Source organism: Colias eurytheme, chromosome 12 (assembly GCF_061535395.1).
Source record: "Colias eurytheme isolate Ceu_HAF_F1 chromosome 12, ilColEury1 Martin Lab GWU primary, whole genome shotgun sequence".
In the NCBI taxonomy this organism is placed as follows: domain Eukaryota; kingdom Metazoa; phylum Arthropoda; class Insecta; order Lepidoptera; family Pieridae; genus Colias; species Colias eurytheme.
In genome coordinates, this window is record NC_142991.1 from 7,362,881 (window position 1) to 7,381,932 (window position 19,052).

General features: G+C 31.2%; 1 protein-coding gene across 1 annotated transcript in view; it reads right to left on the reverse strand.

Annotated features, from left to right (window-relative positions):
* LOC149904151 (uncharacterized) overlaps positions 1–19,052 on the reverse strand; it is a 134,135-nt gene that overhangs the window by 34,865 nt on the left and 80,218 nt on the right. The window contains exons 3-4 of the mRNA XM_090108148.1: positions 6,261–6,340; positions 4,188–4,735 (exon numbers count right to left, since the gene is read on the reverse strand). Coding sequence (XP_089964274.1) covers positions 4,188–4,735; positions 6,261–6,340 — 628 coding nt within the window. The remainder of the gene's footprint in view (positions 1–4,187; positions 4,736–6,260; positions 6,341–19,052) is intronic.

Genomic DNA, 19,052 nt, shown 5'->3' on the forward strand with positions numbered 1-19,052 from the left:
TAAAAATATACAGAAGATTTTTTATAATAATTCATCGCATGAAAATTGTTGCTAGCTCCTCCACTAATACATAAAACAATATTCAATTTATCCAATATCGACGCAATGAGCGAATGCATTTCACAAATATTTCCCTGAAATATTCAAGAGTATGCAATCAAAAAACATTTCCCACCGTGTCTGAGAGGTTGCCGCGAGCGTCCCTCGTTCAATTCCTGGCGCATGCATATTTGACGACACAAACATTGTTGGTGTATGATATTTCGTAATAACTTGAGATTGTAAGATTACACACGGTTTTGGCAACACATTCTCGAGAAAATCCTGCTGTATAATGTGCTAGTGCTGATTTATAGGTGTCATGATTCGCGGTTAGATTTTTGGGTATATTAGCTACACTATGTATGTTGTAACTTGAAGCTTTATAGGCTTGTAAAGCTTCATTTATGGACTGAAAAACAAGAGACTTTATTTGGCGATGGCAAAATAACGAATTTACACCACGAATAACTATTATTGATCGACTTCAATAGAAGGTTGAGATACTTAAAGTAATAGGCTTAATTATTTTATCTTTATAAATAGTTAGCGGTTCGAGTAGCGATTATAATATAAGTCGACAGCATTATAAATAAATATTTCAGGATAATTTTCACACACGGCACGATCTGATCTCATAGGTAGGTACTAAGCTTTCGCTTGTGTTATGGAAACCAGATGGCTGATTTACATACAGAATTATATAATTCTAAATAAATACTTATATAGATAATTAACACCAAGATACAGAGCAAACATCTATGTTCATCACACAAATATTTGCCCGGGTGGGAATCGAACCCACGACCTCTGGCTTGGAAGGCAGGGCCACTACTACCAACCAATCCAACCGGTCAGTCAATTATTGCCGACAGCATTATAACATAAATATATCTATCAACATTGCCGACAGCATCATAAATACCCAAACACGATACTTTAAAAGTAACAAATTAAATTTCGGTAAGTAATTCGTGCATCTAAGCCAAAATGCTAACGAGCTGAAGTTTGGGGAGTGTTGCGAACTCGCCTGTTTTTCTTGGCACTGCACGGGAACGCTCGTTTCCAGGTAAACTTCTTGAGGAGTTTCGAGATTCTATTTTGCATATCGCGTTTTATATCTTTTATTGTGTAATGTTGCTAATAGTTATTTTATAAAGGATTAATTGGATTGGATTAAAAACATATTTAATAAGGTGCAATATTTAGGCATAATTCTTGAGTTTCTTCGTTTAAGTTGTTTCAGAAGCTGAATTCTTTATTTTGGTATAAATTGCAAATATTAATTAAAACAATTACGAATAATTTTTAGGCTTATTTATTTTCAACGTTTCATTGGTCATTGTCATTAAGTCAGGAAATCATGCATTTTTAGTTAACAAACAGAAAAGATTATTTATACGCTGTATCACACTTAGACTTAAAAATAAGTATATAGGTACATAATATATTATCCATGTATCATCAGCGATAATTTAATTCGTATTTCCATTATTATTAAAATAAATGTAATCTCCTGAAGTGATGAAATAACTCCGTTGTATTATGTAAGTGAATGAATTCTAAATACTTGAGGCATGTCTAGGTCATAGAATTTAATAACAGAAAGAGAAAATTCATGTAAGCGTGGGTTACAATATATTACGAGATATCTTGGATTACTTACTATTTTTATATTTTGTGAGACTAAATACTAATACAAGATGAAATTCAATATCTTACAAAGACTTAAAATTCAATATTTAATCAAGCGAAATTAAAACACTTTCATTTTGTAAGTAGAAAGTTTTAACAAAGCTGAAATTTATCATTTATCCTTATTTTTGTCTTACATTTTACTGGCTTGAGCACGTGACTTTACGCCTAAAATCTTCCGGTAAAAAATAATCTTAGTAAGATGTGAAATAGATTAAGAATAAAATGTAGGCAATAAAATTATTTCTAATATCAACGGAATATGCCAAAATGACACTAAATTAATAACTCATTACCACAAGACCTATTTAAATAGTAGGTACCTAACGCAATCAATAATACATTGAACATACCTACTTCAGAGTTCAACTGAGAAATACGCAAACTGAACTAACACCAAATGTAGACCCTTGCACTTCCCCTATTAAGTAAACTGTTCAAATATTCCACATAAAGCCGGTCGGTATTTATTCAAAATACATTTGCCGTCCAATCAGATATAACATCATAGAACAACAGAGAATGCAAACAGAATTATTTATTTAAGCTACACTTTGAAGGCTACATTTAAATAGTTTAATGTTTGTTCAATAATCTTGCGATTCGGTAAGTTATTTGCATTTATCTGCGCTTTAAACTGAATTGAAATAGAATGCAATCGATTAATTTGCGATATAGTCATTTACGTGCTAAACGGATCTGTTTGAGAAATCAATCAGGGGCGTGAGTTGAATTTAATTTAGTTTTAAGATAAGACTGGAATAATTTAAGATATAATATTTTTTAAATTATTGGTTAATAAGATAAAGATTTATTATTAAGAATGTGCATTTAAATTAACAATAGGTTAAGTACCTATTGTTAATTTAAATACGAATACGTTAATTTAAATCGAACTTAATGATTGGAATGATATATTATATCATATACCTATATTGTGGTATTATCGTCAGAAAGCATTCTATATTAATTAATAAAAAGAATATAGTAACCATGTTAACAATGACATCTATTACGAATTATGTTCGTTATCCTGTTTGCTCCATCCTATTTTCGTATAACATAACGACAAATGTTTGAATATTTATCCAGTAATATTTCTATTCACTCCCAAGTTTGACCTTTTGATATAGCGTATTGTGTTCAAGATTCAGAACTACAGAATAAATGAAATTATTCTAGACCCTCAGATTCGGAAGATAGATGGAGTACGTGCAAATGTGTACATAAGCGTAGAGGCATAGTATAAAGAGAGAAGTAGGGCAACTCCTGGCTTTTAGGAGCGCACGGTACCTAAACTCGCTAGGCACAAGGTTTTCACCTGTCACAATGATATTTTAAATAATTGTATAAACAAACACCGACCGATCACAGCAATGGCGCGGCCCTTACGAGAAAGGTCCATGAGAAGGAACTGAGTGGCGTTGTGTGTGTGCGTTAAGCTTGGATACGTACATGAACTGGGCGCATGGCCAAGCGCTCCGCGTACATACAAACGGCATGATGTACTTTTGTTCGAAGATAACATACTTCTCTCTTTTTACTATGACATAAGCGTAGAGGCAAATGTAGGTGTGAAAGCAATAACGCCGCACCCAAAGGTTCAATAGAATTGTGTTTATCTGCCTATCCGGAAAGGCTCTGTCTACTAAAGCATGTGATAAAGGCATCCCTTACAATCTTGCGACGTAACGCGAAATAAAGGAATGTTTGGGTCTGCAATAGTGATTGATGGTGTTCGTATTTGGGAATGGGGTAAATTGTTCCGTATTACTAATGTTGTGGGTTGAGACTTGAGAATTATAGATTTAATTTGAATACAAGATTAAAACTATTTATCTCATTATTTTTTGATATTGTTTATTCTAGAATACTTTAAGCTCAATGAAATAAACATTTTATATAGGTAATCGTTTGACACAGTAGGAAGTTTAAAACTAAAACTATTAACTTTTTTTTTCAATTTCTATCTTCAAAACCATCTGTTGCGTAACAAGCAAATACGAGATATGTATAAGAAAAACAAACTAAAACAAATGATCTCCCAACAGGAAAAATACAAATAAGAAATTGTAATCACTCGTAGTTAGTTAACACGTAATTACATAAAGTAGTTGGACGGAACCGATACCTTCTAAGTCTCTCGCAACTTAATAGAAAAGTTTCCAACTAGTAATGGACGATGGATCGATACTGATTGTTACCTAACATTGCTAACTACATAGACTTGAGGAAATCCGATATAAGAGGTATATTGATTTTGAACAAATTTTGAACCAAACTTCAGAACGTTTCTAGTAACAATATTAACGATGTGCAATACGGGTTGATAACTTGTCAGCCGAGAAATATTTTAATGTAATATAAGAAAGTAAAAATTAAATATTAATTCATCATAATAAATTGTATAAGTATATAATTTAATATTTTTTAATATTAGATAAAATACTTACATGAAATGCGCCTCTTATGATCGGCCCAGCTTGCCCAACATACAGCGTCGATGCCGAATCGAATACCAATTCAGGCGGGTTCCTCTTTACAGACACGCTATCAAATTCTACGCAATTCAGAAACAGTGTGATATTATCATTAGTAACCCTTAACGCAAATCGCGTCCATTTCTTCGAAAATGATGGTACAACGAATGACGCAATTGTCTGCGATAGAGCGTAAATATTCGCATCTGTGTACAAGAGAGAGATATTGGTCAAACCGGGCCCGCTGGGGATCAGCTGGACACCTAATTGAACCACTGTTTCCAAAGGGTTGACTACTGAAAAGAGGAACCCGCCATCTTTATTCGCCGGTCGTACAGTTGCAGTTATTGAGAATTCAGCGTAAAGTTTCTCCGGCATAAAGAGGCGATACGGAGATTTAATATCGGATCCCGGCTTTAGCCCGTAAGCCGGAAAACCATCGAGGCCCTCATCGAAGTACTGGGTCTTCGGATTGCTAAATGGAACCCCGATAGCGTGCAGCAAGTCGTACTCGGGGATATCTGAAAAACGAAAGCGATAAATTTATGTTTGTTTTATTGGCGCTCTGACGCGTGTTCAGTTTATTTTTTCGGTTGAATCGCTCGCCGCTGTTTGATGGGATTATTTTTAAAGTTTGTTTGTTATTTATTCATTATATATATAGCCCACACTTTTACCATTAGAAAAAAATCTTATTTCTTTCTAGCGTAATTAATAAGTTTCAGTGTCAATAAAGATTATGCTCGATAGTGCTCGTAAATTAAAAGCATTTATATGAAAAGAACAAGTTGCAGGGTAATTAATTTTTAATTTAAAAATAAACTATACACGAAGCATTCGTGCGAAATGAGTACCTATTAATACTCATATTATGCAATACGTTATTGTTGAGTTATAATTAATAATATAAATTATTAACATCATAATTTACCATTAGGTTAATTTGCTTTAATATTATGTAGGCACATCAATATTGGGAATTGATATTAAACTATTTATTGTTCCTAAATATGAAATAAAATTTGAACGAGTAATATTGAATGAAATGAATTCAATAATTAACCTCTTACATGCTCTATAAAGAAATTTAAGTGAATTAAACTTTTATCCGATTTATACAGTTGTATAGTGAATAAACCACCCTTATTGATTATTTTAGGCCTCTTTTCTATCTCCTTAATCGAAGATTCGAGAAGCTGTTCATACAAACGTAGAGATAATTAACGACCTGCTTTGTACTTGCATAGTGTGCGATGTAGTGATGGTAGATTGCAGGATAGTGGATACGTTTCAAGCGATATTATGCGGGCATGGATATCATAATATGTTTACGTACGTATTAACATGATTCATGTAATGTATATAATATATGGTTTTAAAACTATGGATAGTATTTTAATTGATAAGGATTGGTGTTTTTGTTGATCAGAGATGTGGATTTTTATTAAATTGTTAAAAAGCTTTTGAAGCTTTCACGATATTTTTACCTATAGGTAGGTAAGTGTATATTAAGATTGATTAAATTAAATTCAAAACCAAAATGTATTATAAAATTAAATTGTACTGAATTTGTGAATTCAAGTGTCACACGCAAAAAACAGATGGCGCTAGTAGTAATACATTTATTAGACAGCAAAATGATAGAAAAAGCTTAATTAAACACAACCAACTTAACCATTGATTTACACATCACTATTTAACGTTAAAAAGTAATCAACGTTAAGATTTAAACCGTACCGGCCATAAAAATGCTCGTATAATAAGAGTTATTGCGTACGGAAGCTGCATCAAATAAAATGATCTTTAAATAATTCAAACGTAGCATTTCTGTGTTTTCTAACACGTAACAATAAATTAATAGTTATTATTTTGTAAGTAAATTATTATTTTTTTATATTTATTGCTTGGAAAAGAAACTAAATTGCGAATAAATTAAATTATATAAATCTTTATCTAATTGAGTAAATCTTATTCCATAACAATCTCTACGTATTATGAAAAACAGGAGTAAGCGCTAAAAATTTAAGTATAATTTTTATTTCTTACCGTTCGGGAATTTAGATCCAAATATGCCATCATTTGCTGAGCAAATCGTCGCGTGAATAAGAAGAGTCAGCCACAACCATCTGAAAGGAAACATGAAATTCATAAATAAAAATTCTATTGTCATAAAAATCCTATATTATTTTTATAGTATAGTAAGTTTCTGTTTGGTTTACCACTAAGGTTAATGGTAGTATAACAATTTTAATTATGTAGTAACAAAACATTAACTGCTAAATTTTAGGGTCGTTTTATAAATACATAAATTTAATTAAAATACATAAATACATAAATAGAATTATGTATTTTTGAATATAATTAGTATAGAATAGCCTTTTCTTCAGGCTTGGTATTCCAATAAAATCGTACCTATTGCTTATAATATCATATTTATGCTTTAATAATTTTATTTTAAGATTAACGAATATAATTTCACTCTCTCACCTAAGTTTCAAATAAAATTTCCGATTTTTTTTTACAAATGAAGTCAAAAACGAATTGATCTATTTCAAAAATTGTGTTTCCATATAATGGAAACTATACTATATCAACACGAATTCATATATTTATTTACTTACATGATTGAAAACGAGAATAAACAATCGAAATATTCAGCTTTATTTATGGGGTGTTAAGAGAAAAATTGACTATTTGCAAGTCCAATGGCGGTTGGGCGAATGTTTAATTGACGAATTCACAATTCTGAAGCCCTAAATAATATTATTGAGCTACGATTTAAATTTAGCTTACATTACAAATAAATTAGGATATTTACAATTGAATTGTGAATCCTTAGTGTGGATAGAAAAAGAAATAAGTACCTAATTATTTCTTTTTATTGGTTTCTCACAACCATTACAGTAGTAATTGGGATAATCTGGTAATAATTTGTTATAGAATAGAATTTTGGCAAGATCAACTTAAAATATGTTTATCGAAATAATATATATATTATGTTCACATTTTAAAGAAACGAGTTGAGATAAGTGAAATCTTTATCATACATCATATTATATAAAAAGTGACGTTATCGCACTGCACAAATTTTTCTAGGTCTTTTTGTTTAAATCTATTACTGCTAATGAATATTTAAATTGCTTGGTGTTAATATTATTCATAACACATTTTCCTATTACTACACTGGCTTGTTTGCCGTAATGAATTGACAATTCACAAGATTATAAATTTGAATTATACCCGAGGCCTATACAAAGGTTGTACCTTAGCTCTATGTAAGAGAATTAAGCAATACTATAATGGTAGGCATTTGCAAGGCTTTATTTATACTGACTGTAATACACTGTGAAATGACAGTTTGTATTGTATTTATATGAGGTACATGTTAATGAGTTTGAACTAATAAGCTATGTCACACTTAATATTGTAGATATTAAGCGACCAATTTATGTTGACCCCTTAATAAATACTAATTATATATTACTATTTATGTATCTTTGTGTTATCTTCTTGTGGTCGTACGTTAAAAACGAAAATCAACTGACTATCTATACTAGCTAGCTACTAGTTATTATTCTGTGCCTATACTACAATTAAGTTTAAGCAGTGTACCTAGAACTGTTTAGTATACATCGAGTGTGATTTCTGATCGAAGTTATTTAATAAAAGAGAGAGAGAGAGAGAGATTTTTGATAATATTAACTGTAGCTATCATACTTTATAAGAATTGTTCCTTGCTTGTTAGGTATAGTTACGATTAACACTTGAATTATCGTCATGAATTCGTCAGATATGTTCCCACTGCTGGGACACGGACCTCCTATGAGGGTACAGCATACAGGCAGTACATATTATTATGTTTATTTAAATATAAAATCAATAAAACTGATATATTTTATATACTGAAATATATTTTAATATCAAACAATCAACTCACAATACCCATTTAATCCCAACACTTCAAAGCGTTATAGAGTTAAACGAAACCAATCATTGTTCCGTTTTTTGCAATTAATTAAACTGAGTTCGGTTTTGCACTTCGTATTAATTATCGTGAGGAAACAGAAGTCATGAGTGCCAATCAATCACACAGTGGTGAGGGTCGACAGCGGTCGCTTTTTCATTTATATACTTGTAATTGATTACATTACCCTCTTTGTGAGTTTAGATATAAACTTAATGGATTGAAAAATGGTATTGTATGTAGAGTTTTCGATATTGTAGGTGGTATTTTTTGTAGGTTTCTTGCCATTTTTCTGTATTATGTGCCTAAGAAGCCTTATAAGCTTCACGATTTGCTATTTGAAAATGTTTTGTCTTATTATTTTTGCATTGTTAAAATAGTAGGAGAGCCCGTGGGAGATCGTCCTTCACCGATCTCATAACCAGATGAGACGTATTTTTTATTAAATATTTTTTATAAACAAATATGCCTATAATTGCTTGCCTATCGAAAAGTGGTCATGGCTATTTTTAATTAAATTAACTTTTATCGTTTTTTTTCATCACCTTCATACTTTTGATAACCAATTAATGAAATTTATTTGACTGATAGTTTTTGATACACAGAATATGCCTAGGTTTTTTTTTCACCTATTTTGACTTACCTGTTTACACCTGCTTGCCAGGTAGTTATACACTGAAATGAGTAGGCAAGCATACCTAGGCATATTCTGTGTATCAAAAACTAAGTCAAATAAATTTCATTTGGTTATCAAAAGTATGAAGGTGATGAAAAAATATCGATAAAAGTTAAAATAATTAAAAATAGCCATGACCACTTTTCGATAGGCAAGCAATTATAGGCATATTCGTTTATATAGTTATATTATTCATTTTAATTAATTTATCGACTGACTCTAATTAACAGAGGATTCTCCTCATAATATTGATAATTCTGTATCCGAATGGTTGACATATTTAAAAATTTCATATCAATGTCAATTATTATCTTTTATTTTTTGTTCTTAAATTGCCATTAAGTATAAATATATCACACAAATGTTATTTTTAAAATGTAGTTCAATATGTGTATCTCTTCTAAGCAAGTCACTATCTCGTTTCGATATACGTTGACGTATATAATCAAAGGACGACAAACCTCCAGAATATTGCAACTTTTTTGTTACCGGCATATTTCTAACGCACTGCACCTGTCAGCTGTTACCGGTCTGGCAAATATTTGGAATTTCAGTCTGTCACGTGCACATGACGAATCCGGAATAGACAAAGCTTTGATGTTTTTGGTTTGTTTAAAATATTAAGCCGGCAGTTATCAATTAGCGTTTAAATAGAGCGACGTTTTTACCTCAGATTGTGAAAATATAAATCTTTGCGTGATGTTGTCATTTATTTATTTAACTTTAGTTCTAATGAAAATGCTGTTTAAGATAAATTGTTGATTTGAGGATTTGATGCTTGCGAAAAGAAGGCAGTTTTCTATATTTTTAAAGTAAGACGAAATGTATGATGATGTTACAGTAAATTATATCTATAAGTTTTCATAATAGAGTGTTGCATCAATTTGCAGATGGTGGGTGTATCAGTTTATTCGCTACTTGCATAAGGATTTGCGTATACGCTGACTAATGAAGTCTGATTCATTGGCCTGATTATGTTCAATGAAGCAATTTGCATATACTAAAGAGCTTTGAGTCTTTAACGTTTAAAAATATTACAACAGGAATTAATATGAATGATGATGTATGTCGTCTTCGTATTTAACACTAGTTAACATGCTTAATCGCCAAGAATCCAATGCTATTGACCTATCATGTTGCGGATTCGTAATCACTTAACAAGTTAAGACTGTAAACAAGACGCAGAGTAATTGCCGCGATAATTAATTTATAGGCGCACTAGTTTTAATGTTCGTTTAGTGCGTTTAGTTAGCATTTGGCGCCTGTTTAACGTGATTCCAAATAGAGAATATTTTCAATGTAAAATGTTAATAATATGGGTTTCGCTCTTTGTATTTATTAATAACTCAAACTCAAACATTTATTTATTTAATTAGGTTTCTTTTAGAAGCACTTTTGAGTCGTCATAACATATTTTTGATATTTACCATTATTATGTCCTTTTAAGAGTTCTAGGTGGAAACGATTTAAAAGATAGGGCTTTCATTAGAAGGTAATGTATAAGGTCATCGATTTAAATGGACTATATCTGCACGAACAATATTAACGCATAATTTATTTATTCGGTAGGTACTAGCACAATTTTTAGCTTATCACTGACTAATCTAAATGAATAAAGCGTTTATTTCATTGTTATTAAATATAAGCTTTGTTTACTTTGCCACTATATTCTAGTTATTTTTATATTTCTCCTGTATAATATTATTTGTTCAAGTTCACTACCCCACGTGGTAAAAGCTTACAGATGTAAGTGTAACCTAAGCAACACTGTCTTCTATAATAATAAATAACAGTAACATAAACAAAGATTTGAACCGTACATCTTACTTACATAATTCATAATTTACGAGCTCAATATTTCATACTCAATACAAATTAATGTTAGGTGAGAGTTCAATTTTTCCATACCTTTGTATGAAATTATTTATGATATTAGCGTTGTAACGGTATGTCTCGACCTTAATTCTATTGACCTCTGACAGACGGTGTGTTTGACACGGCCCTTATACAACGAATGTCATTGTTCTTGCATGACAGTTGAATTTAAACTATTATTAATGTAATCTTCTTATATATAAAAATGAATCGCAAAATGTGTTGGTAAGCGCATAACTCGAGAACGGCTGAACCGATTTCGATAATTCATTTTTTATTATATTCCTTGAAGTACGAGGATGGTTCTTATGTAGAGAAAACGTAAATATGTACCACGGGCGAAGCCGGGGCGGACCGCTAGTTGTTAATATATTAATACAACTTCATAAGAATAATATTTTAATTTCCAAAGGTTTACATTTATATTGAATTAAATAACGATGCAATATTAAGATTTATTACTCCTGTAATAATAAAGTCCTAATTCGCATAAATACATTAATATCTCTAGATTTATAATTCAAAAGAAAGTTCATAAGAGTCAGGTCTCTCCTCTATGTATTTATGCAGCTAATACAAATTATAAATTTTATCTAAGTAGGTATCTTTTTGTCACACAATAAAAACAAAAATTATATTTGCAAAATAAAAACTAAGGTACAATAATTTGATAACAGTACATCAATTTATATCAAGTCACACATTAAACCATTATTATTTATGGTTAATTCATTCCATTATTATCTCTCACATTCATTATTTCACAGCTTATAATATAGGTAATAGTATTAGCGAGGTAATTATACGTAGGTACCATTATTCAAAGGGATTTATCTTTAGCAGATAATGTTTAGATTCAAATACCAACTATCGATGCCAGTATAATTGACTGACTATCCCACACCTACGCAATAAATGCAGCTATTTACATTTAAATTAACATTTATTTCATGGAATAACTTTAAATTATGTGTGAAGTATGTATTTTTCGATAGTCGATTATCTATTTATGTGGTGTTTATTGTATAGTCTAGCTACGCCCTGCGGTTTTACCCGTATTGCTACGCTCTTGTTGGTCTTAGCGTGATGATTCATGATATACAGTAAAAGTTCCTTATTCGCGGGTAATAGGTTCCGTAAATGTGCCGCGAATAGAGAAACCGTGAATAAGGAATGGTAATTTGTATGGGGTTATAGGGGATACGTTCTTAGGTGACGAAATAAAAAAGCAAATACATAAAGAAACCAGTTTAATTTAAGTTTTTGACCAAACATATTTATTAATTACCATTTAATTAGGTATTATCTTCAGGTTTAGGCAATGGCTTGTCACTTTTTACTCGTTTTTCATTTTTTTTAGTCGACATTATAAATTCGTAGTTGTAGTTCAAGCGTTTACTAAGGATAACGAATGGTTTTTATTTAGGTAAATACATATATGTATGTACCGATGTACCGATTCGATCCGCGAATAACGAATTTTAGGCCGCGAATACAAGATTTAGGTCGCATTTTTTCCATCCGCGAATAGTGAAACCGCGAATGAAGGAAGCGCGAATAAGGAACTTTTACTGTATAGCCTATAGCCTTCCTCGAAAAATGTGCTATCTCCGAAAGAATTTTTCAAATCGGACCAGTAGTTCCCGAAATGAGCGCGTTCAAACAAACAAACAAACTGTTCAGCTTTATAATAAGATAAGCTTTATATTAACTATAGATATGGGTTAAGAGGTAGTTTTATAAGCCATTAAATTTTTACGATTAGAGATTTATTGGAGTTGTGGTAGGATGCTACTGTTTATGCCATGAGTTCGATTTTTACTTCACAATATTTTTTTAATAATTGACAGATCGTATTCTATAGTTTTTAGCTGTTTATGGTACTAGTATTATGATACATTTCATGTGTCCGTATGTTTATAAATTCTCAAGTGCCCGGATAGTACATCCAGCTTTTGAGCAAAGCTTTGGATTTGGATAATACGCCATGATTTATAGACATAATGAAGATAATATTAAAAAAATGTGAAAAATGTATGTAATATTATAGAAAATTTTAAATATTTTTAAAACGTTCATTGTTCTTAACACAAAACTGTCATACAAGTAACTCCTTCTAATTTGATAACACGAAAAACATACTTTTATTCTGGTTCATTTCAATTTAATAGAGACTTGTCTTTAAAGAAATCGTTAGTAATATATGAACTTTTTCTATAATATTTCTGAACTGTCTGTCGGCATTTCCATAAATTATGAAGACCGATGAATTTCCCGGCAGACCCACAAAAATAACATCTCGCTCGAGGGAGTCGTGTTACAGACAAGATCCCCTTAAGACATTCACGCAAAATAAAGGAACGGCTAAGTCCGAACCAATAATATATAACGGGTTCTTTACAAACTGATAAATTGTTGATTACGGTTTAAAGAGGATTGTGTTATTATTGTTTTGTTTTGGGTATACCAATAGGCATTTAAATTAATAAGCACATTAATTACAATGCAATTAAGTAGGTTTCTTACTTTATGTAAATGCATCTATTCTTGGCACTGTGTTGTAAATGGCTTGATAAAAATGCACTGTGGGGTATCGTTGAAAGTTAATAAAAATCATAAATTCACGATACACGTAACACATAAAAAGTAATCAAATCTTAGAATTTATTAGGTCATGCGAAAGAACACCTATTTAATTCCTAATATTCTGTTTTTATATATTACTAGCTTTCGCCCGCGGCTTCGCCCGCGTTGTCAAAGAAATGCCCGTTCCCGTAGGATTTCCGGGATAAAACCTATCCTATGTCCTTTCTCGGTTATAAAAATATCTCTATACCAAATTTCATCTAAATTGGTTCAGTAGTTAAGGCGTGATTGAGTAACAGACAGACAGACAGAGTTACTTTCGCATTTATAATATTAGTATGGATTATAATTTTGCGTATAAATATATGATGACATGAAAAATGTGCAAAAATTCAGCATTCAGTACAAGGTAAAAATATCATATCACACGTTATGCAATCTATGAGTTTTCTGATGGCACTACAAAAGATATTCAGTTATTTAATGAATGAAAAATATTCAATGAAAATTATTGTACTCTATACTTTAAACAAGAGTGACATTTAATAATTTCTCTCAAAGTAATTAATAACTTTAAAAATAATAAAGTTTATAAACCTTTCACTGTCTCAAAGCTGTCTTCAGAACAAAGTACAGACCATTAACCTCTTTAACCTTTATATAATTTCTGATTACTTCGAACAAGTTTAAGGGTTTTTAAACCGACCAAGGATCCCTGATACGTAATTCAAGACAATGGTCCCTCGAGGCTAAATCTGGGTACAACAATGTGTCGATGCTCCAATCTAGTTTTTATTACAGCTTTACGTCAGATGGGCCGAGTCTTAATCAACAGTGATTTAATAGCCTGACCTGTTATCTCTGGGATAATTAGTGATTAAGGAAACTGTTCTTTATTACTCGTTCAAGTAATGCAATGGACTAGATAGGTTTTCAATAGTTGGGTTTTTCTTTGTATTGTGGTAATTACGTGTTATTTTTGGTTCTAATATTTTCTTCTTTGTAGAGTACAAAATCTTATATATAAAATTCTCGTGTCACAATGTTAGTCTGCATACGCCTCCGAAACGGGTGGACCGATTCTCATGAAATTTTCTGTGCATATCGGGTAAGTCTGAGAATCGGCCAACATCTATTTTTCATATGTACCACGGGCGAAGCCGGGGCGGGCCGCTAGTATACTATAAAATATTTTTTAAGGCTCCTGTTCATTTGGCTTCATTTATTGATACATTATACTCTAGGTAAGTATGTAGTTTTTACGACTCCTTTAACAGCTATAAAGAAGCTTCTTATTGTATTTGCGTGGGCTCTACTCATAACAGATATCAGACTCTAAAATTAAAATTGTAAAAATCAACTCTATTAAAAATTCAAATAAATCCAGTCCAGATATCAGCAAGTCATAAATAAAGTTCATCGAAGTAAAATCAAGTTTTATAGCGTCTTCCGAAGATTTTCACGTGAGCGATTTTAAAGCTCGTTCAGCGTTGATTTATTCAAGCTTCTATCGCTTCACAGGATTAGATCCTACTTAAGTCTTAATAATTTAGCTGGATTGACTTCCCTCGCTTTAACGAATTAACTTTCATTTATAAAACTATTTTAGGGATTTTAATTTGCGGTTGCCGAATCCTCTTTTAGTTACAGCGAAGGATTATCCGTTCGGAAACAGTGAAATTCGCTCGATTTACGAATGGTTAATTTTTGACGTAATCCGCAGGTTCAAAGATTTGTAATTAATGTAAATCGAATTAATTAACTAATTAATGTCTAATTAAGTTTCAAATAAAATGACGGAGTAGCAAGCGTTTTTTAGCATTTAAGTCATGGAAAAGAAGAAAATGGGATAGAGTTACTTAAATAAAGTTTCAAGCATAAATAATACAACCGAATTTGTCACCTCTCCGATTTTAACAAAAGGCTCAACAGAACTATATTCTATTATTTATCAGTGTCAGATTATTCAGATATACATTCTGATAGTTTCTTATTTAACTAACTTTATACACTTTAGAACATTTGGAATTTCATTAATTTTAAGAATAGAGTATCATATGTTATTTTTACTTAAACCAAGGTTTGATAATCATAATTTTAATTTTAATTTCATTTCAATGAGTTTGTTTGTCTAAAGTGCTTAAATATTTGCAGCGTTATCTATCAGAAGCATTAAATACTACAACTTTACTTCCATTTTGGATTGCAAACATTTCGCAACAATATCACGAATATGCTTCAACAACCACGTCACTTATTGCAATTATGTCAAGCCATACAACTCGCTGTTTATAATTACTTATGATGAAAGTAATGACTCATGAAAATATTAGCTTACATTTACATTATTTTGTATTCAAAATCTTGAATGGGCGAGCCAATTAGCGTTTTGGAACGTGCCATACAGCGTGTCAACATGCAATTTATCGAACTATACAAATCTTATTGGTACCAGAATTGCATTTGCGAACTAGTGGGGTAATAAATATGTGTCGACGTGTTTGAGTGAGCTTTCAACTTGTCTGTGTAAGACCTTGTAAAACCTTGTAATTGTAGGTAATAGGAAACATATCTACTTTAAATTTAACAGTCGGTATATAATAGAGGTAAGTTGAATCCCGATAAAAAATAATTCGAGCTTAAATAGTATTCTTAACTGTTCACTTCCTAAGCCTAATCATATGAACATACAAAATCCAATATGGGTCAATCAAGATAACAACATAAGAGCATTTAATTATAATACAAATATATATTTTAACGGCGTCGATTTAGAAACCACTGCACACGTAGAAAACGTAGGTAAATTTCATGTAAATTTATAATTTTATTTTAATCAATTTATTATTTTATTCACCTCCGATTCTATTATAAGACCACCCGCACATACAATTAACATTAAACATGAATCACATAAACATCCATAAAAGTTCTTTTAGTACACAATAATCATTAAAAGCAGGAATACCTTAGTAAATAATTAGTATTCAATACGATGTCGAAACACTTGGTATTTATTTGTGAGCTGCCGCTCACACAAGGCAATAAGGTTGAACAATAGCTAAATACCTTTTTTTCGTTTAACATTTGTATGCAAGGCCCGTATGCATAAAAAATGAGTCGATATTTGAACACGGTGTTTTCTTTATAATCGTTTCACCTCTTATTTTCCTTGCAAGTTCTAAAATTGGCAGATGTACGCGTTTGAACATATTAAATAGGGATGTAACGATACATGATTTTGCCGATACGATACCGATACCGATATTTGTAGTAATGTATCGGCGATACCGATACCGATGGCTTGGTAGAAAAATAAATAGTGAATTATGCATAAAAAGTTACCAACATTTAACAGAGACAACTGTTAATCGTATTCTTTTAAATAAAAATGCCAAATCAAAAAACAACAAAACCATTTATTTTAGTATTATTATTTTACGAAGTCAGTTAAACTTTAAGTAATACACATACAATCAGTACCTAATAAAAGTTTACTATTGGTAGAGTTTTTTCAGAAAACAAAGTGCGCACGCGCGGGCGGCCTCCCGCATCGTTCATTGGGCGCGGGTTTTTGAATTATTTGATATCAAAAAAATTGGTTGTTTGTAAAGTAGGTTTACGATCAAGATGTTTACGTGATAACATAATGCAGTGGCAGCGCTCGAGATGAAACGGGAGATCGGTCCGTCTCTCTCTCGTTATACCTGCGATCGCGCTCGTGAGGTTTTGGTGTGACACAAGTTTATGAACATGTCATCAAAATCGTTTTAGTCGGGACTAAAACGATTTTAAAAACGTTATCACGTTAAAAATTAAAAAAATTCAAAATTATTTATTTCTTTCCTTTACATAAACAAATTTGTGATTGGAACACTCCTAGTAACCAAATAAAATGCTTGTGTCAGGAGGTTCCGCTCTTCCTTAACACTATTACAGAAACAGAAATAAAACAATATGAATGAATACAATGCAAAAACATAAAAGAAAAGAAAGAATTTAATAAAAAAATATCGGTATCGGTTGATTTATTATCGGCGATACCGATATATCGGCTTGCCGATATATCGGCCGATATATCGGTATCGGTATCGGTATCGTTACATCCCTAATATTAAACATGGATGGAAAATATAATTTTGCTATCCGTTGCCTGCGACTCCGCCTACGTTATATTTTGTCTCATATTCCTTTTTCACCGTAAATGTTTTTTTGAACTGAGCATTAATTAAATTTCTTTTTATGTTGTCATTCATGATTATGTTATCTACAGAACGTAATTATATTTATAGATCCTTCCTTCTACTTATTCCATCTTTGATACTCTCACATTTATTTTTTACGATGCGCAAATTTTATTGTTATTACCTGAATTAATGAATGTTTGAGATCAAATTCAATTGAATTCTGAAATTGCGGCTTCTATTTTATAGGTTTAATAAAAATCTTGGTAGTCCTATTATGCAAAATCAAAATGTCAGGCAATGAAGAATTACTACTTAGGTACCTACGTATAGATTAATGTTCATTATAAAAATAGCTTACATAAACATCGACCCTATTGGCTATTAGTAGTCTATCATTTTATTAAATTTCAGTTACCAAGCTATCTACCAGTTAAACTTTCACCAATATAGTTTAGTAGATACTACTTCAGCTTTCATAAGAGACTACGAGAGAGATTAATTTGTAACTACATTTTTGCAAATAAATATAATTTGAATTTGACTTAGTCCTAACATTTAACATCTGACTCTCATAACGCAAAAAAAACTGATACAATATCATGAAACCTTAAACCTTAAACATGATACAATTATTCTACTGCCCCGTCTCCAATAAATAATATCGGAAACAATGTATCAGTAATTAATTTCTGTTAGCGAACAACGGATTACGGTCGAGTTAGTACTTAAAATTTCAATCAGAGAGGATGCAGTGCGTAATGACAGCGCTTACGTATTCAGAGCTGTATTCAGTTTAATTTGTATGGAAATCGGTTAAATTGTAAAGCGTAGTATAGTCGGTCATGCGATAGCCACTCGAAATTCTGTCTTTATACTTAAAATGTGGCGCGACATTTTGTAGTACAGCTCTTTGCAATTAATGGGTATTAAATCTGTTGTATGTGTATTATTTCATACATATTTACAGAGAGCAATAATAAAGTTAATATTATAGGGCAAAATATTAAATTGATCACCTTATTCTAGTTTCGTTTTTGTTTAATGTTGCTTTTCTTGGGCCATATTGTACATTTTAAAACAAATTATGAAACCTATAGTAGAGCCATTTTAATAGGCAACATTTGACAGTTCAACAAAATTCAACAACGTAACCTAGTAACCACGACATAGAATAACATGATAGTTCGTTTTGTTAGAACTGCACATTTGTTTAACTTTTTTCAATTACGATTACATATTTATAATAATAATGACCGATACAAGTAATTTTAGGATTTGATTTTACCGATAAACCATTCTAAACATAATAAACAATTTCTGATTTAAAGAACTGACGTCGCTACAATTTTGTGTCAATAAACCTTTTTTCTTTTTAAATACCAGAGACGTTACTCTAAAAATCGAAATCTGACATCTAGAATCGAATGCATTGATTACTTGGGAATAAAAATTATCATAAATTATTGACATGTGTTTCAAGTTCGATTGACAAATGTTTCAAGTCCGTATCGATTAATTCACTTTAATCGATGTTTTTAAGCAGGTTACCA